The following is a 26,975-nucleotide window of genomic DNA, read 5'->3' on the forward strand; positions in this document are numbered from 1 at the left end:
TAACTAAAAAACATTACACATCAAAACAACAATTTTAATGCAGAACCTTAGTTGCAGATAGCATCACAACAAATTGCTCGCTGATCTTCTCACAACAGATTGCCTAAACACAGGCTTCAATCTCCGAAGAGAAACCACTGGACAATGGGTATTCTTCTTTAGACATAATTCTGTTAGTCTTTGGGTTAATTATTATACATCACTCCATCTTTGTGCTCTTGAACTCTCTATAATGCAAATTGATACATTCCTGGTGCAGAATTGCTTAGGAGTGGTCCAGCCTCATTTCTAAAATTGTAAGGACCTGCATAAAATTGTTCTATATAATTGAATCCAAACAATCTCCCAATACAATTATTAGTCTAACTTTTTAGCCTATCCACGATGTCACTCTATCTTTTGAGCTTTGCTTGATTAAATTATCCAAATATTTGGTTGGCAATGGCATAAATCTAAATTTCTTGGCACAAAAACCCAGCTAACCACAACAAATACTTGGATGTTCCATATTTCTCCTCTAGTTAAAAGTTCTGGAATCCTTTCAAATTATTCAGCTCCTTATTATATGATTATTTACTCAGCTTGTAGCATGCATGGTGGACAAGCCATTTCGATGTGCTACATTGCAAACTAAAGGACCTCAAACATGACTGCCATTTCAAAGGGTATTCCCCATCTCAAACATAACATTTTATGCACTGGAATATTACTCTCCTTGCATCATCTTTCTAAAATAAGCTTATAACAGCCCTCACCCAGAGGTCAAAAGCCATTAAGATTCCATGTGAAATGGCAATTAGATTTCATTCCTATTCCTCTCTCCCAAAGGAAGAGCTCTCATTAACACCTTCCCTTATGCCATGTATAGACTTTGTGCTTAAATCAAAATATCTAACTTTAGCAAGATCTGCTGCAGCACGAGCAGCTGCTGCTGCACGATCTGCAGCTGCTACTGCTGTTTTGGCAACAGCTAAGATATCCTGAAGATCTGCAATGACTTCAGCTTTAGAATTTGAAACAGAATGTGTGCTAGTTAGTTTCTTGTCACCAGCAGCTATGTTAGAAGATGAGGGAGAAACAAAGCCAACAAACTGCTTCTCCCTGTACATGCCAGTGGAATCACAAGAAGATGAAGCAGGTGTACTTTTATTCACAACTGGAGGATGTGAGCTGGTGGATCTGACCTGCAAGCTCTCAGGCTGCCCTATTGAATAAATAACCTCAGATGAAATCTGTTTAACAGGATCTGATGTCACTACAGCGCTTTGTGAGTCCCTTCCTATTCCAAGTTGTGGCTCTATTCTTTGAGGGACTGCCCTGTTAGGGACTGTTGGAAGGTCTAAAATATCAGAAGCCACCCCTGATGTAGGGCCTTTGTCAGTAAGTAAATCTGGAGTTGGACAAGACTCATTTTCTTCTTTTGGTTTGATTGGCACCTTCACCCCATTAGATATGTGATTTGCTCCAATTCCATACTAACAAAAGAAAAATAAAAGTACAAATTATTATTGATCTTCTGTAGCATCTGCCGTACTCTTCTACTGTTCTACATAGTTCAGAACTTACCAGCAAATCTTCATGCAGCTTAAAGAACTCTGAAGCAGTAGCAGATGAATCCCATTCTACATCATGTTCTGCAGCTATATCTATCAATGTTTTCAATTTTATCTCAGCAGCTGGTGCTCGAACTGAAAGCTTTTCAATGACCTACATCTCAACATATCAAAAAAGCACCGACTTGAAGTGACAACAAATCATGAAAGCATCTTAAGAACATTTTCAATGTTAGTTTTATGGGCCAAATTAATCTGCACAAAAAGGAATAATAATCAAGCAATCAACATAGTATTTAAATACTTGATGAAAATCTTTGACATGAAAAAATGGTGTGCATAAATCAAAAGGAGTTCCTAAGATACTAACATTTAGCATGTGAACTCCCTCCTGCAATACCCTATGCACAGAGGCATAATATACTCTAATTGTTTCAATATGTCAATATGTTTCATTCATTGTAATACATGCATTGGCATTTATTGTATCGTTTTTGAATCTTTTGGTTAAGAGAACAGTCTCTGAAAACACACATATGATTGGAATTGTGTGGCCCTGGTGGAGTAATGATGGCTTCACTCATCCTTGGATGCATTTCAGAGGTAACTTTCAGGCTGGAATGAGCAGAGTTGGAAAGAAAAACTCTCAGATCTCAGAGGTTCCTTTTGGAGGTTCTCTATGCCCTTCTGCCACAGGGATCCCTTTTCTTTTGTTCTGTTTTCCAAATTTGGTTTTGAGCAGGAAAGTCCTATTCTACGGCTGCCTAAGCCCAGGAATGTAGAGATGGATGAATGCCCTTCCAGTGGGGAAGGGAGTATATGGGAATATCCTATTGCCAAAGCTACAGCACCTCATGCTTTGGTGGCAGACTCCATGCTTGTAGTTCCTATTTTGTGTTCTTATATTGAGTTTGAGATTCATAAGTTACAAGAAATGGAGCTGATTGTATGTTGTAAACATTGTTGATATTCTTCTGCCAAAAGGTTTTTGTGATTCAGTTCAGCTCTCTGGAATATTGCAAGAAGCCTCTGGTCTCCTTCCAGTATTCAGGTTTGGGATCCCTTTCTCCAAGAATGGTCTCCAGGTTTTTCAGGCTCTTCCTTCCCTATTCTACTTCAGAGGTTTGGATAAGACTCTTGACCTTCCTCTTGAGTTCTGTAGTCAAGAATGCCTTAAATCCATTGATTGCAGTTTAGGTGATCTGATTGATGTGAGCCAGCACCCTTTGGAGACATCTCACACAGTGTATGCAAAATTGAAGATAGTGTGTAATTTCAATCTCCCTCTTCCTAAAAAGATAATTCTATCTCTTGCTTCAGGTTCATATTGTTATGCCCCCACCAAATTAACTTCCAAAACAAATCACAGATGAACGAATGTAATTTTCTGCCATCAACATGTCGCCAATAATTGTAGCAATTAAAGGAAATATGGATCGCAGCGATGGAGATCATATCTTTAAAAAAGAGATGCTAGTTTCATGCTAGAGTTTAGGGTTAAACATAGTTATATTAACATTCAATTATTAATTTCTAAAGGCAGAGATTGTATGAAGGGGTGTTTTCTATTAAATTATAATTACCAAGGGCAGCAACTTATGGAAGGGTTGTGATTCCTTCCAACCATTAGATATAGAAGGTAAATCATTTCATGAGAAGAGCAGATCGATTGGGAATAAATATTATGGACTCTGCAAGTAAATATTACAGCCAAAAAAGACGAAAACTCTCCAAGGAAATTAAAGAGACTTAAGGATGAAAACCCTTACTTCTATCAAGTTATTGGACAAAAACCCATAACTTGTCTAGATTTCAAGGACAAATATTCAAGGAAACATAGCTGCAAATAGGAAGGAGAATTATAGCAAAAAATCAAGATAGGTCTATTTTCAGAATTATGTCAAAGTGATAAAACTGAATATATAATAAAATTCATAACTTTTGATAAGTTATATTTATAAATATAAATACAAGTATCAATTTTGAATCATAATTATTGTTTACAGGCAAGAATTAGAAATGTTCTAGAAGGGGGCATTACACATATGCTCAAGAAAATAATTATAAGGATCCCTTAAGATGTTATTTTTGCCATAATGTAGGCTACGGAGCGAAGAATTGTAAGAAACTGGAGACCAATCATTTTTTCAAAGAAAAATCATTGAGAGGTAGTGCAAATAAATGCTGGAAAATTAAATAAATTTCACGGCTGCATAAATTATGTTTTAAGGCTCATAATCATGATGTATTTTTTTCTTCTGAGGCTTCCCTGTCCTTCACGGATCTCCACACGAGAGCTTCCTCTCAAGGGCAGAGTTTCTCTTCAGTTCAGGTCTTTTTTTGGAAATAGTAGATACAACTCCCAATGTTTTGCATTTCCTGTCTCCAAGGATCTTCTGCTTTGGAGGATATTCAAGAGTTGGATCAATTTAAGGGAGTCCAAAGTGGGAAGTTGTTTAGTCCTAAATGTATAGATGGTGAATAATCCGATAACACAGTAATTCCTGCACGTACCAAGTATTCATGGAACAGAGCAATTGTACATCATAACATAAATGACAAATGATAATAATTAGACCAGAAAGTTATATCTTTATTCCAATGTCCAGAATTGTCCATCCATCATCCCCCTGCCGAGGTTCCAACCAAACAATATATAGACCCGACGATTGGCCAAATTGCCAACCGTCACCAACTCCCAACTACCCGACGGGAACCTCTCGGCAACAGCAAAACATAAACACACATAACACACTTATAATTATTATTCGTACTAACATACGTTTTTACCCCTAGCATTAGCCCCCCAAAAAACGTAGTCGTCTTCCAAACGACTCAAACAAGAGAAGCTGAAATGAAAAACATAGCTAAGACCGAGAAGAGGGAGGAGGCGTCCCTATAGTGGTCACGGTAGGAGGCTGTTGTCCGGCCTGGAGTTTCAGGTTCTTTTCTGCCATTAACTATTGTTCCCGAGCTTTCTTTACCATGTGAGCAGCTTCCGGTAGCTTTTTATCTTTTTGTTCTAACTGTGAATTGAGCGTCGCCACCTGGGTTGCTAATGCCTCCAAGTCACTCGTACCAATTTTTGTTGGTACCGTACCGGTTTCTGCCTCCAAGTCACCCGTACCAATTTCTGCTGGCATTGTACTGGTTTCTGCTGGTATCATACCGGTTTTTGCTGGTACCGTACCAGTTCCTGCTGGCATAGTACCAGTTCCTACTGGCACCGTACTAGTTCTTGTTGGCACCATACCAATTCTTGTCGTACCCGTACATGTTGGCACCATACCAGTTTCTGTCATACCAGTACATGTTGGCACCATACCAGTTTCTGCCGACACCGTGCAAGTTTATGTTGCCATCGTACCAGTTTCCGCTACCGCCATACTAGTTTCAGTTTCTGCCAACATCCGTACCAGTTTCTACTGTTGTCGTACCAGTTCCAGTTTCTGTTGCCGCCGTACCAATTTTTGTTGTCGTCGTATCAGTTTCTGTTGCCACCGTACTAGTTTATGTTCCTGCTGCAAGTACGGCCAAACTGATCTATGGCAACGATACCCATCGCTATGTCGGCAGTTCCCCCTCTCCAATCTTTTGGAACAGCACCCCCACTGGTTGTACATCTCCCATTGGGCTAGCTATTCGTTCTGCCAGAAGTTGTCCTTCCGACCTGGTACCAGTGATCGTCGTACTAGTACCTGAACCTGTCGTACTAGCACCTGGCGTACCAGTACATGCTAGTACCGTACCAGTTCCTACTAGAACCATACCAATACCTGTTGGTACTGTACTAGTGCTCGTCGTACCAGTACCTGAACATGTCGTACTAGTACCAATTACCTGTACGGCGACCTCGTTTTTCCTTAGTGCGGCCTCCTCTGCCATTGTCTGGTTTGCCATACTAGTACGGACCATTGTACCGACTACTGCCTCTACACCGTACAAATTAACTTGTGCACTTCCGCTCCCTGGTCGTACGACCTCTTCAGCCTGTGCCAACTCTTCACTCAGCTTCACATGGATGGCACAAATCTCTACACAAATACCCTCAAACTTTTCATACAACCGCTCCCTGCGTGTACAAACACCGCGAAGGAGGGGATTGTACGGATCCTACACGTATGGTTTGTCTGTTTTCTGACTGTACGGTCTTTCTCCTTTATCCATTGCTAGTCATACGAGATCGTATGACTTAGTTTCCTGTGGGTGCAATGTTCCGCCGTACGGTATTCCTCCTCTTGCAGGGCGTACATCGTACGGGCTATGCCATTCTCCCTTCTTTGTCGATCGTACACCGTACAGATAACTCAAACACTCCCTCGACTGGCGTACGTCGTACGAGTGATCTAGTACGGGGTTCCAGTCATCCCCTACGAGTATCACCTGCGGGTCCTCGTCCTTGCCTATATTGATTTTTGTCACATCCCTTTCCTCGTACTTGATGGGTTTATCCCGTTCAAACTGGTGGGTTGGCGTGTCGTCCATCCGTGACATTCCCTCTTGGTATCTACCGCACTCCGGGGAAAAGGATTGTTCTTCCATCTCGCCGCTTGATTCTCTTATCTCACATATTTGAAGCATGTGACACTCTGGGTGGAAGGCCTCGTAGTCCTCCATTTGCCAATGAAAAAGTCCCGCCAGTGAATTGGTTCCATCCTCAGAACATTCGTCCAGTTCCAACACTCCTTCCTCGTCGAGTTCTTTCCCTCCTCTGTCTCTTGCAGAACCCCACTCCCATCTATTTGAATCTTCTGTGTCAGAGTCTAATGACGCGAGCTCTTCGCTAACGGACTGGTTCCTTAGATCAATTACATACTTATGACCGTCACTCTTGATTGAAAGCATATTCCTTTTCCAGTTGTGGTTAGCTTTGGCCATGATCAGCCACCCCCTTCCTAGAAGAGCGTCGTACGCTTTCCTTTCCAGAGGGATGACTACAAAATCTAGAAGGAAGTGTTGCGTCCCAATTACCACCTTTTGTGCCATGAGGGTGCCAAGGGGTTTGATGTCGTGCTGATCCGCACCGACCAGGTGGAAGGTTGGTGGCCATAGAGTCGGCTTGCCGAGGTTCCGCCAAGTTTCCTCCGGCAGTACGTTGACTCCAAACCCACCATCAACAATGGTGTTTGTCAGCTTTTGTCCCAATATATCCATCTCTACCACTGCAGGTTTCCGTTCGACGCCCACTGCTAGTAGCATAGGGTTCATGGCATCCGTACCGGATCCCTTCACCAGGTTCGTACCAGACTTTGTCATCGTTTGATGTTCCTCACCGATGGTAGTGTCCCCGATTACATTTGTCAGAGCCATCCTTAACTGTGGCATGCTCTGTAGAAGGTCTGACACCCGTACGGGTATTGTGGTTTGTAACATCTGCTTGATGATATTCTTCTTTGGTTCCGACCGGACTGGTGTATCGGCAACCAAGTGCGAGGCCCTCCGCTCTCCAACCATCGCCCGCTCGATATCCGCCCTTGCCTCCTGGAGTCTTTCTTTTTCTGTGTGAGGGTCCGGGTACATGGCTTTCTTGTTCTGCAACCTTGTGATTGCCAGTACATCTTCTCTTGATCCCTCCACATCGAGCATGTTCACCCCTTTTTGTTTTGAACAATCTATGTCCTCGTGATTTCCTGGACTGCACAACAAACTTCCTACATCACCTCCGGTTTGGCATTCTCGGGCAAAGTGACCCCATTCGCTGCACTTCCTGCACTGAATCATGGTCGCCCCTTCCTGTCGTATTGAATTCTGCTCCTCGGTGTGTTCTTATTGGATCTGTTGTTACCCCAATTGTTTCTGTACCCTCCAAGTGAGACATCAGAGTTTGTTGTTGGCTTCAGCGGTGTGGCTTGGTCAAGTTGGGCGTAGAGCACTTGTGTGCTCTGTGCTTTCAAGTTGTACGGGCATTCCTTAGTGGAATGTCCCATTACTTGGCAGATGTCACAAAAAAATTTACGGGGACAACTTCCTTTAGTGTGTCCTTCAGTCTTGCAGTTAGTACACCATAGTTCTTTTCCTTCCCTACCACTTTCTTTGTCACCTTTTAACTCCATCATCCTCATCATATACTTCCGGAGTGCTTGCATGGTTTTGGATCCCCCGTCACTGTCTTCGTCCGTGTTGTCACCATCACTGGTCCGTCGCTTCCCCCGGGATGTCTTGTTTTCACTTTCAATATCCATGGCGCGGTTGTATGCTTCATCGTACGATGGCGGAGGGACTACTTTCATCGTCCTTCTCAGGGATGGTACCAATCCTTCCACAAACCACCGCTTCTTGAGGCCATATGTCAGCTGGTTCTCCATTTTGTTAAGCAATTCCCTCAGCCTTTTGTTATATGCGCGCACACTTTCGTTTTTTCCTTGTTTGGTGTTGTAAATTCCCGCCACAATCTCGTTGTCATCCCATAGGATTTTGAATTCTTCCTCGAAGGCCTTCTTCAGATTGCTCCAGGATGTTTTATGTTGAGCATCAAGGTCTGTGTACCAATCAATAGCTATTCCTCGCAGAGTGGCCGGAAATGCCTTCACCCAATAGTCCCAGTCGTCCTGGCCATTTGCTTTCTAGATGGTGACGCATGTCTTGCAATGTCATACGGGTTCCTCTGACCCGTCGCCCATGAATTTTGGAAGTTTTTGTTTCTCCGGGGTGCGTGCCATCATTCTTTTCTGTGCGGTTTTATGCAATGCCTAGAAATGGCTATATGTCGAGAAGGTACTATGTGTCCGGAGGGTACCGTACGCTCCTGGTCTGGTTGGGCCCCTGCCAACCGGGCTTTGGTCACCTTCACTTCTATAGTCCCTCCTTCCTGGGGTTTTCGGATCCGATCTTCCTATTTTGATGCCCTCCGACAAGGACAAGTTTTTAATGCCGGACAACATTGCTTCGAAAATAGTGGCGATTTCCTCGTGCAAGTCTCGTACCGCCTCCTCTCCTTGTTCGGAAAATTCTGATTGGGTGCTTTGTGATTCGGTTCTGGAGTCTTCTTCACTTGACGTCGAGTGTGGGGCCTGGTCGGCGAGATCTTCCTCCGCTACATCTGGAAGTGGCAGGTTCTTGGCAACCTCGGCCAACTCCTTCCACGTACACGGTTTTTGCCTCTTCCAACTATGACTCTGACTCACACTCCAACTTCTGCTGTGTTTCTCTAGACTCCTCGAGTCGGCAACCTCTCTTAGTCGCCATCTCCTGTCGGCCTGTTCTTTTATGCGGAGAGATCACCGTACAGTTCCCTCGTTTACTCCTTCGGTAGCATTGGTATGTCTGTCTTTGTTCGGTCGAAGGGGCATCAAGTGCCAGAGGCACGACGCTGATTGGCCTCCCTCTCCTCTTCCTCCCTATGACTCTGTTCCTCATACCATCGAAGAACTTGTTGCCGTCGAAGTTCCTTTGCCATTTCCTCCCTTTGGTCTTGGAGTGCAATCAAATTCCTGGTGAGTAACCTTGGAATACTTCCGAGTAGGTCAAAGACGGGGGTGCTGACAGTGAGTTCACCACGTACCGTACCTTCCGAGACGACTCTCTCCTGAGCCTCTCGTCGTATGTACTGCATGACTGACACGTCCCACAACTCCACCAAGTCTGCCGTCAACTAATCCTCTCGTTCCTCTTCCGCGGTACTCTCTTCGTGCGCGTCGTTGTCCACGACAATTAATTGTTGGTTAAATGGTTGGCCCATTAATTGCTTCCGCCTATCGCCATGGTTATCTCCAGGTTCGTTCAGGCAACGGCGCCAAAATGTTTAGTCCTAAATGTATAGTTGGTGAATAATACGATAACACAGTAATTCCTGCACGTACCAAGTATTCATGGAACAGAACAATTGTACATCATAACATAAATGACAAATGATAATAATTAGACCAAAAAGTTATATCTTTATTCCAATGTCCAGAATTGTCCATCCATCATCCCCCTGCCGAGGTTTCAACCAAACAATATATAGACCCGACGGTTGGCCAAGTTGCCAACCGTCACCAACTCCCAACTACCCAACGGGAACCTCTTGGCAACAGCAAAACATAAACACACATAACACACTTATAATTATTATTCGTACTAACATACGTTTTTACCCCTAACAAAGTAACCCCAGATGCTTTGTGTGGTATCTCAAAAGTTCACCTCTCACAGCAAGCGCTTCCTATGTCTGAGAGAGAGAGAAAGAAAAACTGAGCTTGAACACCCAAGAGGTACATCCTTAGAGGAAACAGGTGAAGGTTCTCGGAGAACCCTTGATGGTTTCCTAAATGGCTCAAATAGAAGAAGCCAGAGTGAGAATTGGGCTCTACATAGGCAATGAATGGTCTCTAATGGAATGTTAAAAGGTCACAATGCCCCTAGCAAATGAAGTCTGGTCAAGAACAACTCTTGGTGAATAAAGTGGATTTTGTTCTTCTCCAAGAAAAAAAGCTCTCTGATTCTGAAATTTCTTGTGTCCTAAACTGTTTTGGAAATATCAGCAAAGTATTGCTATGTCAGCTTCTTGTGCTTCAAGCTATCTTAGTATTCTTTAAAACCAGCCTCATTAGTGTTGATGTTTGTAGCTAGGTCGGATTCCATCTAGGGCCAACCTAGCACTTGTGGGTGACTAATTGGCCTATCGGCCTTAGTCACATTAAATTTGCAAAATGAAATATAACTTGTAATTTGAGCAATGCAACTTGTGGATGGGGCTGACCCTATATTGGGCACCAAGATTAAAGAATTATATTATTATGACCCTATATTGGGTGCCAAGATTAGAGAATTATATTATTATCCTTGTAAGCTGACCTAGGGTGAATTGGGTGGCTGAGTCACATATATATAAAAGGATCATTGTCATCCATCTATCATCAATAAAGCAACCAGTGAACTACATCCTTGATGAGCAGCGAAGTTCTCCAGTCAGCAAATAATCATTCAAAGACAGCAAATTGAATCAAGCAAGATCAGCAAACTCATTCAAGGGCAGCGAATTTATCTCTCAGGTCAGCGAACCTGAGTTTGAGCAGCGAACCTTCTTCATGCTTGGCTCAAGTCTTCTAATCAGCAAATTAATCTATCAGATTAAGGCATCATTCTCAGTCAAGAATCATTGTAGATAAGTGTGATTTCTTGGTGCTGTTCATACTCAGTGTGCCCTAGTGTAAAGTTAAATTATACTGCTGTTCATAGTGCTTCAAGTGTTGAAGCAGATTTGTAAAGACTCATATTGATTGTTGTCTAATATAAGCTGAGATTAATTGCTGGGTTTTTCACCTCCAAGAGGGAGGTTTTCCCAGGATACTCTTGTGTTCATTGTGTTATTACTGTTATTGCTATCAATCTGATTTAAAACTAACAATTAGTCCCCAATTGGATATGCTGCTCTTTAAGGTTCCACAAATATGCTTTAGCTGGGCCTTCTGATGAATGGGGGGAGTAAACAAAGTTACCAAATCAGAATTGGAACACATGGTGTGACCGACAATAGTAGAACCAATCAATCCAAGGACATGATCATTCTTGATATCCCATTCTTGATTCCAGTTAGGTGTATTTGGTTCAAGGACAAGTCCATAGAAATAGGGCAAGAGATGAAGCCACATATGATGTTTTAGGATGTCGTCTTGCTAATTTAATCAAAGTGATTATGGAAGGATGTGTTGAAAAACCCGTGATTTTACAATCATATACTTCTCATAAACAAGTTAGAGATCAATACGTGAAATTGGAATTCCTGTAACATAAAAAAATGGCTCCATATTTTGCAAGATATCCAAAGTTTAAGTCAAATAAAAAAAAAGTGACTTCAAATTGAAATAACAAGTACCTACGGCAAATTCAAGAAAAAACAGATTAATGGTTGTGAAGTACATGAAACCAGCTTTCCAATGCCTATTTGTTTTGCAAAAAATCCAATACCGTATGCATTTATGCTCCATGGAAAAATCCCCCTTTTATGCCTTTAAAAACAAGCCCTAGCACTTTGGGCAAAATTGCTTGGCAAAGTGAGCTTGTGGTTATTAGAGGGCAGTGGAGAATTGGTGAAGTTGAGGTCAGTGTGACAGATACGCTGAGACACCCATGGCAGTCAATGATTATGTAGAGGTGGCAACCCTCACACTACTTAGGTTAGGTCATCAGGGTTGGTAAAAAATCAAGACTTTGGTCCACTGTGCCTAGGAGCTTCAAACCTTGCTTTGCCGAATGATGTCAACCTCCTGCAAACCTCACTTCACTGTATCATGTCAACCTCCCGCAAACATAAAAAATCTGTCATACCAGTAGTGACATGGTCTGATGCATGCAACAAAATATGCCAAATAGTCTATCGATGGTCCTATGTTGCAACTATCAGCCCTAAATGGCAACCATACGGCCTGCAAGGAAATTTTCTAGCAAAATTTGCAAACCCTAGAAAAAATGGCTAAAGTTTTCCCAACTTGAAACCCTATCAAGTTTTATATCAGTTTATAGGTTTTGGGGCCTTCTAGACTCAATAGGTCCACTTTGAAGCCTATTCTTGGCAATAATGCTCTAGAGGTGATGGGTCCACTACACTTCAAAACCTAGCAATGGTTGTTCTTGTCACATCTTAGAGTTACTTGGTTGCTCTGTCTTTTATTGCCTAGGCATTTTGGTGACATGTTTGTTTTACTTTTGAATTTGGGTGGAGATGAAAGTTAAGGGAGAAGTAAAGGTTGTAGTTGAAGACCTACAATTTTGAAAAGAGATGAAAGTTAAGGGACAAGTAAAGGTTGTAGGTGAATACTTATGATTTTGAAAAGAGATGAAAGTTAAGGAAGAAGTAAGGGCTGTAGGTGAAGGCTCATAATTTTAAAAAGAGCTCCTAGTGGGATTTATTGTGTACAATGAGGAAGTGAAGAGGTTGAGGCAAGATATATTGATGCTCGGGAATTACTATGTTGGCATCTATAAGGTACTTGTGGATCTCAAGCTTACCCACAACAAGGGTCATATTGAGGTTTGCAGTGATATTCCATTCCCATTTTCTACAGTGAAGAATGCATAGGTTTTAGCGACTAAAGGAGATTTTCCATGGTGTTGACTTCCCATCGTTCAATCCTTCTATGGGAAGGGAAGATAACTAGAACTCCAACGCGGTACAAGTCAACAATATGGTTGAATGGGGAGCTGAAGACAATTCTGGTGTCAGAAGGCAGGGTGTGTGCTAAATTTCCTGTGGTTTTTGGCTTATTGGGTGGTGAGTGATTGCAAATGGTAACTTTCTTTCTGTTTTAGTCTCCATTTTTGGCTGGAAGAAGGATGTTCGATGCTCAAACATGTTTTTTGTAGTTGTTTTTCCTTCTGCGACCACTATAAATGTTTAGCTCTTTTATATTGTAATATTTTCTTTATGCTTTTCTAGGGCAGGGGTTACAATACACCCCCACTAATTAAAATAAAGAAAAGCGCAGGAACAATAATCCCTATGATGGCTGTTAAAAACTTGCATCCTTAGCCTTTTGAGCTTTATTGTGCCTCTATGAAAAATATATGACCTTACAAGACAACTATACCCATATTCCTCAACAATGACAAGAAAACTTTATTGCCTTTAAGCATTAGAGAGAGACATAAATGTATAGGGCACAAATTGCAGTTCATGTTAAATAAGAGTAGCAACCTGTGTTTATGGTGCAGATATCACTATTACATGCGTTTTTTGGACTCTAACCTCCATTATAACCATCACAAGACCTCTGAGTTGAACACATTTTGATTTTCAAAAATTAGCCTCTGATTCAGGCTACGAAGAGTTTCACTGAATTTTAATCTCATTCTAACTTTGTTTCCATTGTTTTGGGACTGGTACAAGTCATTTTCCTAAAGTTGTGATGCATTAATGAAATAGCACATGCTTCGTCCCTTCGACATATTCTCATTTATAAATGTAACTCTGGCACATCCAGATGGTTGTTTAGGTCTACGATTCTCTTCACATATTTTGTCATCATAAACACAGTTTTTTCTTTCACCCTGATGATATCATGGAGTGATTAAAAATGTCAATGCAAATAAATTACACAGTTATTCTAAAAGTTTTTTTAAATCTAATATACTGAAATTCTCATGTACACTATCATAAACGTAGTAAAATAAGCCCTAGGTTAATGTCAAAAGTTATAATTCACTGTAGATAAAAATTATCTTCACAGGTGTCTGTACTGGCCAAATGGACATCTAACTAGTACAGATGATAGCAACCTAATTTTATATAAGGATTAATTCACCTATGATTAACTAGATTCTTTCCTTACGAAAAGAGCTTCTTTTCTAATATATTATTGCATTAACCCTATTTGTCCATGTCCAGGTAATGGAAATCCCAACTAGGTTATGGAAGGAATTGTGCTTATGAGCACAATCTTATCTTTTCTTATTATTATAGAGACAAATGCAATCCAAATACCTACTTTTACTGTAACATGACCCTGTAGTACTGACCTCTGGATAGACGCCTCTGAGGGAGATTCGATTTGCCATATAGATTTAACTACAGGCATTGAAAATTCCTACTGTGCATATAATGCAAACTATTCGTAATATCAAGCCTATAATTGATTGAGTTGTCTATTAGCTAATATTATAACTGATATCCTATAGTGTTTCAGACGTGGAGAATTGATCCTGTACTGTGACTCACCTGACGATTAACAGCACAATCAGGTCGGAGCTCTGTTGCAGCTACAATAAATTCTTTTCCATATTTTGCACCAAACAAATTGCGTATGTGTAATAGCTCTGGTAGATCAGAACATCTTGGTGCAGCAAAAATTAAACTAGCTATTGCTTCTCGTAAGTCCAGGGGGCATTCCCTGCAGTTGCCAGAAGTTTCTTTATGGAATAAGGTTATATTGCATTATGAAACATGTGACAAATCTATATGAATGAAGCTCAGTGCTATAAAACAACTGTAACAATAAAAAAGGAGCAACCATTAAAATGAATAAATCCAACCATTTTCTTTCTTTCCTCAAAAAGAGTCAAAGGTAAAAATAGATGTTTACTGCTTCATCAAGCTCTAGTCGATTATCAATAACAGAGTGGAAGACCAAATAAATTAACCCTAAGCAAATCTAATTAATCAGTATCATAGACTAAATGAAAAGAACCAGACAGAGGTAAGGAAAATCTACAGTGACCCTCATAGACAACTTTAAACTTAGTTGTTTTGCTCACTCTAAAAAATTATTTATTATTCTTTCTCTTTACTCTGCATATGGACTGTTAGCCTATGTAGTTATTTCATGACTACATTGGACGAATTAATTTAGAGGCTCTGTGTCTAAACTCTATTTGATGGTTCATTATATTAATATTTTAAAATTTTACATTTCAGGTGGGTATATATATATATAGAAAGCAATTTTATGTGTGAGTAATTGCATAGGATGTGACAAGTTGAATCTTTGTTAGGGTCAGCCAATGTCCCACTAGGAACTGGGATCTTCGAGTTGAAAAAGCTAACAACAGATGGGGGTTGACTGAGTTGACAGCAAATGGAGCTACAAAGCTAATAGAGAAAAGAACATGCAAATGGACACCAAAAGAGTGTTGTGCATGTGATAGGCTACACAAACAATGTAAGATCTATGTTAGCGCCTGTTACCTAGCTGGTTCAAGTAAGTTTCACACTGGATCTTGATTCTAGTCAGGTGCAGGCAGGGGTGCAGCTAGAGTTTGCTATTTCACCTACGAGTTTGTCCCAGACGAACCCAGGAGAACCCACATCAACTCCAAGGGCATTGATGGATTCCACAATGAATTTGTCCATTTTTTAAATTTCATTTTGCAAAGGATCTGTTTTCCTTATCGTGGAGCTATGGGGCATTTTTCCTTATAGAAAACCCCTAAAATATAACTGAGAATAAGCAGAATATTAAAATATAATCACGACATTTATTCCTTTTGTAGACGTATAAAAATGACCATATTCCTAAATGAATATTTTATGTTCATTTCTCTATTTAATTAAATCCAATTTAATTAAATTACCCGCATTCCTCTATTTAATTAAGTAAATTACTCAATTAAATTCACTATACCCATTTAATGAATAAATCATTTTATTCAATTAAATCCCCCCTATCCACTTTTAATTAAATTCAAATTTAATTAAATAGTTATCCTAAATTGAATAAATCTAATTTATTTAATTTCTCCAAATTGCAACCAAATTGAATTAAATTAACTTTATTTCAATTAAATCCTATTATCCCTCCATCCACTTGCATTTTCGTACATCTCCCACTTGCATTCTAAAACCTATTTCTAATCCCTTCTAGACTCTTCTAATCACTTCTAATTAGCCTAACCCATCTTCTAAACTTTGTCACATCCCTGAACAAAGGGAAGTCACTTCTCAAACCCTTAAAGTCATTGATAACCCTTAAAGGCTTCAAGTCTTCAACCACTTAATTCCCCAAAGTCTTCAATAACCATTAATGGTTAACTCAAACCCTCTTACATGGTTAAAGAATTTCTTTTAACTCAACCTTCATCCAACCCAAGGGTCTCATCAGGCCTTTAATGCTTTGACCATGATTATCTCTTAATCATTTGCACAAGGGTTTATCCTTGGATTAACTCTTAATTCAGTGGGTAATCTTAACTTAGACTTGACCCTTACCTTCTAGATAACCCTAAGGTTTTCTCAGGCATTTAATGCCTCCAACCCCTTCTCTCAACCCAACCCTATGTTGACACTTGTCACCATTTCATTGGTGCAAATTGCAAACATGGATCCCCAACTTTCAAACTCAACCCTTGATCAACTCTTTCAATCCTGACCATCCATTGCCCTGTTTTTGCTATAAATAGAGCTCTCATTCCTCCATTTTGAATCATCCTCCAAATTTGTAGTATCACACTTATGCTCAAATACATTCAAGCTTTCATATATCATATATGCTCATCAACATAATATTTCATATATCATATATGCTCATCAACATCATATATCATATATTGCATATTTTAAATTTTTAATAAGTCACAACAACATAAGCAACATAGAAGTACATGGAAACAATTAATTAGCACACAATATTATTGTGAGTTTAATATGTACATGGAAACAATTAATTAGCACACAATATTATAATTATTAATGTATATTAATTAATTTGTAAAATTAATAATATTTATTAATATTATTATTAACTTTATTTATAATTTATCATTATTATATATTAATTTTATTACTATTGTATAACGTTGATTAATATTCTTGTGAATTAAAAATATTAGGAAATATGTATATTGCCTCTAATATTTCCAATTTTAGGCCACAAATATGTATATACTTATTATTTTTCTATGAACCAATTTTGTTTTGATCAAACCATGGAACCCAAACCTGAACCAATACTAAGATTGGTGACTTGGGGTAAGATATGAAGATTTTACTAGATTGAATGAATGAATGAATGTTTTTAATAACGTCCACGAGGCCAAACAGCCTATGGGATCCACGGAAAGCTAGCAAAGGAGGCATGCAAAGCCCAAACAAACCCAAATGAAATATTGTGACTGTTAAACCTCCTTCTCCTTCTGCATCTTGGATCTTCTGCTATGGATCTTGATTAGGAAATCTGCAACTCTTGTTATCTTTTCTTCGTCAAATAGGTTACTCAAGATGTTTACATTTAGTGTCTCAACATAGTTGATCCGGATGTCATTGTAGGCTGGACACTCCATGATGGAATGCCATTCAGTCTCCACCACCCCTTGAGTGCAATATCTACATCTTCTATCTTCCCATTCCTCTTTGGGTGTCATCCATTTCCCTATTTTGCATCTGAGTTGATGTGAGCTGGTCCTTATCTGAGCAATTAACATTTTTTCCTTCCATTTTATGTCCATTCCTATGTAGTTCTTTTGCGTATGGTCGTCCGTGGGATTGAAATGTTTGATATAGTATTCAATGGCCAAGATTACAAGATAAACCCTAATTAGGGTTTGTTACAACACTCTTTTCTTGACCAAGGAAATAATTACACCGAATTGGACACGTCCTTCTTTGATTCCTAAACAATAGGAATTGAGGTTAGGTATGCAAAATAATATTTGACGAAGTGACATGTGTCGCATGATCTTTCACTAAATGAGTTAGGTTCAATGCATCTGAACGTCTTGACTTGGAACCCTCTAATTGGTTAAATGATGACCGGATGTCACCTCAACTTGCATTGTGGACTTGACACCTCATCACAAATAAGTGTTTGCAATTGAGCAATATCTCTTGATACTCAACATTATTCAGCTTGCTCAACATGATGAAGATGGTGTGACATATTCCCAAATTGCATCATCTAGATCAAGCCTTCTAACTTTGATTAATTTTTTTTTTTGAAACTTTTTGCTTCCATGATCATATTTCCTTTTCAATCCTCTAACTTGGGAATCTACCCTTGTGATGCATTTCATCCTGAACATCTACCTCCAGGTAGTCCTTGGTCTTGATATATGTATGCACACTTGATGCTTGATCCTGGCCTCCTGTCGCAACTCCACCTTGATAAAGTTTAAATGTAGACCTTATTATTCTTATGCTTGATTTTAACTTCCACGATACCTTTACTTTGAAAATCTTGCCTTAATGTGTGAGGGTACCTTCATGTTGTACCGTTCCTTAATCAATTTGTGCTGACAACTATTCTTGAAAATTCAAGATTGTCTTATATTTTCCTCTTTGAACTTGAAGTTCTTGACGTGATGGTAACAATCCCTGCAAGTATGATGTCCTAACATTGCAATGCTAGCCTTGAATATCCCGAATCCCCTTGAAGTCTCTTCCTCAAGTGGCACCTTCATACCCTGAGTGTGTTGATCCCTTCTAGCATTCAATTCCCATTTTGAATGTGTAACTTGGACCCTTGATTTATCTCCAGGTGACTTGAATCTTCATCTTCTAGACTTGGTGTTATCCTTGGTTGTGATGCACGACCCTATCCCTTGCCTTGTAGATCTTGATATTGCTCTCTTGCGTAGTTGTAATATCCTTGTGAATTTCAGCCCCTTCATTGCATTGCTGAGTCCTGATGTTCTCCATTCTTGAATGCTGATTCGCCCTCTTTTATGATGTGATTGCCTTGATCATTCTTTAATGCCTTGATATGTTGTAGCTGAGTCCTTCCTCTTTACCTTTCACTATCCCTCTTTTGAATATGCTGATGCCCTCTTCTGCATGCACAGATCCTTGCATCCATCACCTTGTGAAGCCCTTCCATCAACCTTGCTGTTATTGCTTGGGTACATCACCTGCTAGCAAACTCAGACCTAATCTGAATCTCTGATACAAAATCGTGGAAGTTTGATAGTCTGATCCTCTGCTCCTTAATCTGATCTGCAAGTCCGCTCCTTAATCTGATCTGCAAGTCCGCTCCTTATCGCTTTCTCCCTTAATCACCTGCAAGACAACAATGAAAGAATCAAATATACAAGATATAATATTTACTAATTTTACAACTCTTTTCATCTCTATATGCTCTGATTTATGTCTGATCAAACAATGTCTTACGTCTGATTAAAGTCTGATCTAAGTCTGATCACAAATTCTTCGTTCTGATCTGATTTTATACTTGATCCCTTACTTCTTTGCCTGGGCACAAATTCCATGATGTCCTGCACAATGTGAATGCATTTTACCTATAAGTGTACAGAGAATAGTGCACATGTAGGTGCATAATGCGCCCTAGGCCTGACTTAGAGAAACTTTGATTCGCTTTTCTTGGTGATTGATTTTGCAAGTCTTTGTGTTGAGCGCATTATACAAGTGCAAATACACAAGGTTAGGTGCATAGTACATACCATCTTGCACAATTTCGTTCCGCTGATGAAATTCGCTCTACCTTGGAATGATCTGATTTAGTTTGAGCAAATGAAATTACCCACCTTTCTTATATAGCTGATCAAGGAAATGTCGCATCCCTTCACCTCCCTAGCCGACCTTGAATTGTGAAACGTTTTTCTTTTCTTTTCCTTGCCTTGGCCAACTTAGAGCTTGAAACATATTAATTTGACCTGCAAAAATTTTAAATCCGTTTTTCCATTTGGCCCAACCTAGGGTATTACCTAGCTGGAGCGAGTTTTACAAAGGCTTATGTGCATAAAAGGGAGCGTATGAGCGCACAATGCATGCAGGAGTGTACAATGCACCCTATACTGATTTGTTTAATTTGCCTTTTGTTTGCCTAAGTCAAGTCGGCTATACAATATGATTTACTATTCCCCTAAAGTTGGCTATAGCATGATTGTTGATTAATCACATATAAATGAATGTTGCATTAACTTCCCAAATCACAATTCTTCACCGAAAATGCTTGCTCTTCTCTGCATGCGAATAGGATCTGACTTTAGGATTGAATTTAGAGTTTGCAGGTCTGAGTTTCATCGCTAGGTCTAAGTTAGATCACTTTGATCTAAATTTGTACTTTGCAGGTTTGATTTCTAGACCTGATTTTCTGATTCACATTGTCTTTTAGATCAGAGTCTACATTCCAAGGTGAGATTTTCTGCCCTAGGTGGGCGCATTTGAGGGCTACCTTTGCACAGTTTTGATTGAGCAGTTTTAGCAAGCTTGATTGCATAAAATCAGAGCACATTGTGCACATTGCTCTGCACAACCTTAGGCGCATTATACACTTGAACATGCACAAACATTGGGTGCATTGTACATGTGCACTTGCATTATGCGCTAGAGGTCCATACTTAACAGAATTCCTGATTTGTTCTTGAGGTTTCATGCCTGATTTTGCCATGCTGCAAGGTTAGATTTTGAGTTTCGATGCTTGATTTAGGTCTGAGTATGAGTTTTACCTCTAAGCATGATCCTCCATGCTTGGATGCATAGTGCACTGACCTTTGCACAACATCACCAAGGAGGGCACTCAATGCACAAGAGTGTGCACATCTAGGGTGCATAGTGCAGACAGGCATGCACAATGTTCTAGGTAGAATACTTAGTCAAAATTTTGAATTCTTGACATCAAACTCATAGCCTCTTGATGAAATTTCGCTCTCTTCATTGTATATTGCTAGGTTTCCTAAGTGATTTGGTGGCTTTGACATCCCCCTCAGCCTGGGTGCAGAATACACCTAGAGCTGCACAATGCACCCAACATCATACTTTAGGCAAATTTCTATCTTACTCACAAACTTGAAGGTGTTCTGATCACATGTGATGCATTGACCTCGCCCAATGATAGGTTTAGGATCATTTAAGCCCACTTGGAGTTGGATAAGCTTCGGCACTCTCTAATGAAGTGTTTGCCCAAGGTATCAAGATAGGCATCTCTCCTCACTTAGCCAATTTCACTTTTCATCATGGTTCCTAACGCAATACGCTTGCAGTTCCTAACAGAATTACAAACAATCTTACTACTTTGACAATCAAACCCTAACTAGAGACATCGTTGACAACCATAGCAAGATTGACAACTTAGCAACTTTTGACAATATTTCTTGATACATGACAACTTTTGCCATTTTGACATCTCCTAGCAACCTAACCCTAATTCCTTAACTAACAAAAGTGAAATATCCCCTGTCCTATGATGACTGAAAACAAGGAATATTTTGCTGTCTAAACTACGTGTTATGCTGTTCTGAAGACTGTGTGTTATGCTGCCAGCATTTTCAGTTTGATGTAGAGTTCAACAAACATACATTTATCATGGAAGTACAACTACAAATGACTACCAATGATAGTATGATATTCTAGAATGCATATACAATTGATTGATAAAGTTCTTTACCAAGTTTGACACACAAATCATGAATGTACAACCAGCTGACATTATAACAAACACTTAGCATGAACCCTCAGATAAACATGAACGTAGACGCAGATCAATACTCCTTTCTTATTTATTTCACTTGGCCATTAAAGGACATTACATTGGCAGCATTAAGATCATATTCATGGACTGTTATTGAGACCACCTTTCAGACTTTCTGAGGACTATTGTCTACAACTAACCAATACACTCAGTCTGAAATTACAATGAAATGATAAAGCAAATAGAACATGGAGTAAATCGCCTATCTTGATGTGTGAAGAAGCAAGCAATACCCTGCCATTTGAAGCCTTCAATCTGCTAAATTCACCTGATCCAAAATTGCCCCTGCTGCCACTGATGAAGATCTGGTGTAATGTTGGATGATAGCTGCAAGTCCTCTTTGAATTCCAAAACCTGATCGCCCTTTCTCCTCAATTAGAGTGCTGTTCTAACTGATTCATTTGGAAGCCAATCTGAGGAGATATAATCAAAATCAAAGGTACACTGCTGACTGGTGCAAATCTGATTTCAGACTGATAGAAGTCTGATTCCTATCCAATATCTCCTTAAATTGTCATAGAATGAATCGCCTTAACCCCTAGAGTGTAGCGCTATCCATCAAGAGGAGATTCGATGCCCAAATGATGAGTAACGTACAAAATTGTAAGTCATTACCAGTCTGATACGGACTGTTTCAGACCTTACATGGATGCCAAAATCTGCTTAGAACTCCTCCAAACTCCTCCACAAAGAATCACCTTATGCTCCAAAGCATTATACGGTATACCCTTTTAAAATTACCCTCTGATGCTCCAATGAATAATTATGAACAAAATCGGTAGTATGAGGGCTGAAGTTGATTTGTTAATAGACCTGCAAATTAACCAAATTCCACACAATCCGACCTCCAACCATCCACTAATAAAATCGCCTTGTATCCTTGATGAAGACCAAAGCAAAATGGGCACTCAATTAGAAAATATGAAGGTACCATGAATACCCATCCACCATGAAATTTATAGCAACTCAATATGCACAATATGGAAGACTGAGTGTCTTCCACTCTCAGCTGCAACCCCTCAGAAGGTCTTCCACTCCCTCAGTTATGCAATCTATGGGAGTTTTCGTTCCCAAAGACCCTAGTCTGCAGACAACTCTCGGTTCTACAAAACCCAATCAATTATCAAATCCAATTCCAAATCTATAATCCAAGCTGCCTTGAAGCTTCAATCAGATCCCTCTTTATACTTTTTTCATTCTATCTCTAGAAGCTTCTAGAAGTGATTTTATGATATAATTTTTAATTAGTCACTTTATTAAATTAATTAAATATGAAGTCATCTTTTATTTTATTTTTTTATTTATTTGATAAGTTTATAAATAATTAACTTAATATTATTAATTAAAATAATTAATTAATTCCTCTCCAAAAAAGGGGACATTACAAAAAGCAACCCCCTCTCACAAGCAAAGGCTAACGACTACAAAATTGTTGCCAAGCAAAACACCCAACTAAAGCACCTAATCTAAGCAAAAAGTGGGAGTCCCCATATGCAATGGGGCAATGTGTGAAAAGGTCACAACAATCTGCATTTGCTTTTGCTGATTTTGTGCTTTTTGAATGTTTTCCTTCAAAGACTTCATTATATCCTAACTTTCCTGTAATAAATCTTTGGCACTAGGCACTCTGCTATCCTCAAATAACAGATCCAAGAAGTTAGAAGCCTCATAGCCATAAAGGGCCATGAATAGTGACATTTGAATAGACATGTGGTAAGTCGTATTATAGCAATACTCACACAAATGAAGCCATTTAACCCATGCCTTTTATTGCCCTACAATGTAGCTCCTAAGGTATCCCTCCACCCATTTGTTGACTATTCCTATTTGCCCATTAGTCTGTGGGTGGTAGCAAGTGCTCGAAGTAAATTTTGTCCCAGAAAATTTTAACAACTCCTACTAAAAAAGACTCAAGAACTTGTTGTTATGATCACTAACTATACTCCGAGGCAACCCATTAAGTCTGCATACCTCTCTAAAAAACAAATCAGCAAACTGTGTTGTTGTGTATGTGGTTGAAATTGGAAAGAAATGGGCAAATTTCATAAGTCTATCAACCACAACATATATACAATCCCTACTTTGGGCCTTAGGCAAGCTTGTGATGAAATCCATAGAAATACACTCCCACTTTCGATTAGGAATGGGCAGGGGCGAAGTAAACCTGCTGGGAAAGAGTGTTCTTGTTTGTTTTGTTGGCATATAGGACACTCACATACTTAAGGACCTTTGATTTGATCCCTTTCCAAGTGAAAATTTCCCAAATTTGTCTTTCTGTTTTGAAGTATCTTGGGTGACTGTTGACGTGTGTTTTGTACACAGCCTAACACAGAATAAAATACCTAAGGGTATCTTATCCTCTCTTGAGAAAATAGTCTCTAACTGCTGAAGATTCGCATAAAGGATCAGTTAGGTAGACTCCAAGGTTCTTTGATGTAGGGTCTCTACGTGTGGACAAGCTCCAGTGGTATGATGTGATTTGCTGGAATCACAAGGGGACTTACATTGAACTTCCGATCTGCTTTGCTGGACACAGGCTCTTACTAACTTAGATTTGAAAAAAAATGGAAAAAGGATAAGGGCGAAGAGAGGATCTAATCCTAATACTAAGAATGTAGGAGCAATGATTTGATTTTTGACAAAACTCTAACTAGATCTTGTTTTGACATCAATGGAACATCTACACAAGACTAGTGCGATCTTCTAAGGGAGCTTTATGATGTTCAAATCATCACCGCAGGCATAGATACCATCCAAGTTGATGCATATCAATGAAGAGGCGACAAATTGAAATTGAGCTTAAGCTGAATGATTCCAGTTGACTACGCAAGGCAAGTCTGCAATCAACAAACTGCTAGTAGTATGGATATACGAATTCCATCATCAATTAATCACATTCCCTCCATTCATTTAATCATCTACCATCTAAGATTGAAGACTCAACAAGAAACCATGCAAATTGCAAGAAAAACGACATATTTCACCATTACTTCAATGAAAATGGAGTTTGTTTACAATCAATGGCAACAATTTCTTGCCTTGTCCTCCTATTCTACTCTAATTGCTATTCTATCAACTATATTCTAACTCTTCCAACTATTTACAACTCTCTCTCATCCTTTACAAATGAAATGTTTGGGCTTATATAGTGCCCACAATACAATTTGATGGCTTAGATCAATTCAAGATCAATAGCCAAGATTTTACAATGAAAAACCCTAATTAGGGTTTGTTACAACCATTACATAACATTTAATGTTTGACCAATGATAAAATTGTATTGCTTGGACACATGTCCCTTTTAGAAAAATCGACCAATGGATAGCCGGGGTAGGTACATCGAAGTTTGTGCCACCTTCCATGAGTTAAGTACATTGAATCTGGACATGCTGAGGTGGACTTCACTGACTGGAGGAGTGATGACTGGGATGCCACCTCATCTGACACTTGAAGCTTGCTAGATATTCAATTTGATGTCGTTGAGAGGCTATCTTTAATTAACTCTTGTTCTAACTCCTTTTGTCCTTGATGTGCAGGATGATGTACCTCGCCTTGGAACGCTGGATTGGAAGAGGTCGCCCTTGTCTTGGCTTGATCGTCCTGGCGAAGACCGTACTTGATCCGGCTTGATTTTCCTTGAAGAGACCTCCATTTGACGCCTACACAACATTTCAAAATTAGTAACATGATTTTGCAATGAATAGATAGAGAGCAAATTTTAGGAAACTTAATGATAAGTCCTTTATTAGTCATTTCCTAAAAACAACTGAGCTAAGGCAAAACAAAATTTCAAAATCCAAAATTAAGGAAATGACGATCAACGTTCAAAATCAAAACAATAAATCCATATCGTCATACCTCTTTGAGAGCTTAACTCTAAAATGCAAAATAAAGGAATTCGCCTAGGCAAAATTTGAAATTCGATAGTCTTGATGTGATCTTCAAAAGAACGTTCCTCTTATCAACTTCGCCACCCTTCAAGTCTTGGACGTGATTTCCTCTTCAAGTTAGCAATTTCGCCATCTTTGATATGTCTTTGACGTCCTAGGCAACTTCGCTCAAATGGAAACTTCAAGTTCGCCTCTCCTTTGGATAGTAGTTTCGCACCACCTTTGATTGAATTCGCTCCTCCTCTTGAATGATACTTTCGCACTTCCTTTGTATACTCCAAATCGCATTTCTCCTTTGTCTTCCTCAAATCGCATGTAAGAGATGAAAATGATGATGTGAAAATGAAGATTTTCACCCTCCCTTTATAGCGTTCATACCTCTTACCACCATATAGGCCGACTTGTGTAAAAATAAGGCAATTTAAATGATTTTTAAAACAAATAACAAAGGCCGACCTCTAAAATACCAAGCGCTCCTCTTGATTTTTATTAATTAATAAATAATTAATTAAATGCCTTTATTTTTAATTAATAAATTTCGATTTTTTACAAAGGCAAAAATAATTAATAAATACATAACATGCGCTATTTAAATGCTTTTAATTAAATATCGATTTTTTTCTAGCATTTAAATAAATTCAAAAAATGTGTTTGAGCGCCAAAATTATAAAAATGAAAGGGACGTACCTCATCGCTCTGGTCCCTTGGAGAGGGACAGGAGCGATTTTGCTCTTATGGGCCTCATTTCACTTCATCACCTTCGAAAATTATATTCAACGGATTCGTAATGCCTCCTTTCATTCAATCATGCCTTGAGATCGGTTGAAATTTGGTGAGAAAATCATCTACAACAAAAATCGCTCTGGTCCCTTGGAGAGGGACAGGAGCGAACTTAAGCATTTTGGTCCTTTGATGGCATTTGGTAATCTTCAATTTGTCTTAAACGCGTTCATCTCGCCTCCTTTCTTGCCTTCGAACATAAAATTTGCTTGGTCTTTGTTCAGGACGTACCTTATGAAGAACTTCGCTCTGGTCCTTCAGTGAGGGACAGGAGCGAATTTGACCCTCTAGGCAAAACTTCATCATTTCATTGTTTTTTGATCAAGTCTGGATGTTCTATCATGCTCATTTCGTCCTTCACCATGCCTTTGATGTCTCGATTCGTCCAAACAAGGTCAGGAATGGCTCAACTAAGCATTTTCGTTCTGGTCCCTTGGTGAGGGACACGAGCGATTCGCCTTGGTCCCTTGGAGAGGGACACGAGCGCATTTCGCTCTGGACCCTTGGAGAAGGACACGAGCGAAATTTGACTTTTCGCACTCTCGATCAGGACAATTTTAATGGAATATAACATTTAAGTTCTTATACTTTAAGTTATATTCCATATATACTTTCAGGATGTTTGAGAGTGGTTTCAGACCTCCAGGAGTTATATTGCAAAATCTAGTTTTTGGAGGTTTTTCAGTTTCCAGACTTAGTCAAATTTCAGGATCAGGACATTCCAGACTTAGCCAAATTTCAGGATCAGGACCTCACTCAAGCCGGACTTGCTACCCTGTTGATCTCCCCGACAGCACTTCAAGTTATATTCATTTGATAAAATGTACCTCTTTGGACCTTCTCACATCGTCAAGACGTTAAAATCTTGCAAGGACAAAGCAAAATTGGATTTGTAGCTCCGGTCCTTCACTGAGGGACAG

General features: G+C 39.4%; 1 protein-coding gene across 3 annotated transcripts in view; it reads right to left on the bottom strand.

The window, feature by feature from the left end:
* The window catches only part of LOC131047390 (uncharacterized), a 59,739-nt gene continuing 32,764 nt past the window's right edge, over positions 1–26,975 (bottom strand). For all 3 annotated transcript variants that reach the window (XM_057981256.2, XM_057981258.2, XM_057981257.2), the window contains 3 exons: positions 14,188–14,359; positions 1,567–1,707; positions 1–1,475 (listed from right to left, as the gene is read on the bottom strand). In XM_057981256.2, the coding sequence (XP_057837239.1) occupies positions 810–1,475; positions 1,567–1,707; positions 14,188–14,359 (979 nt within the window). In that variant the 3' untranslated portion in view covers positions 1–809. The remainder of the gene's footprint in view (positions 1,476–1,566; positions 1,708–14,187; positions 14,360–26,975) is intronic.

Source organism: Cryptomeria japonica, chromosome 2 (genome assembly GCF_030272615.1).
Source record: "Cryptomeria japonica chromosome 2, Sugi_1.0, whole genome shotgun sequence".
Taxonomy (NCBI): domain Eukaryota; kingdom Viridiplantae; phylum Streptophyta; class Pinopsida; order Cupressales; family Cupressaceae; genus Cryptomeria; species Cryptomeria japonica.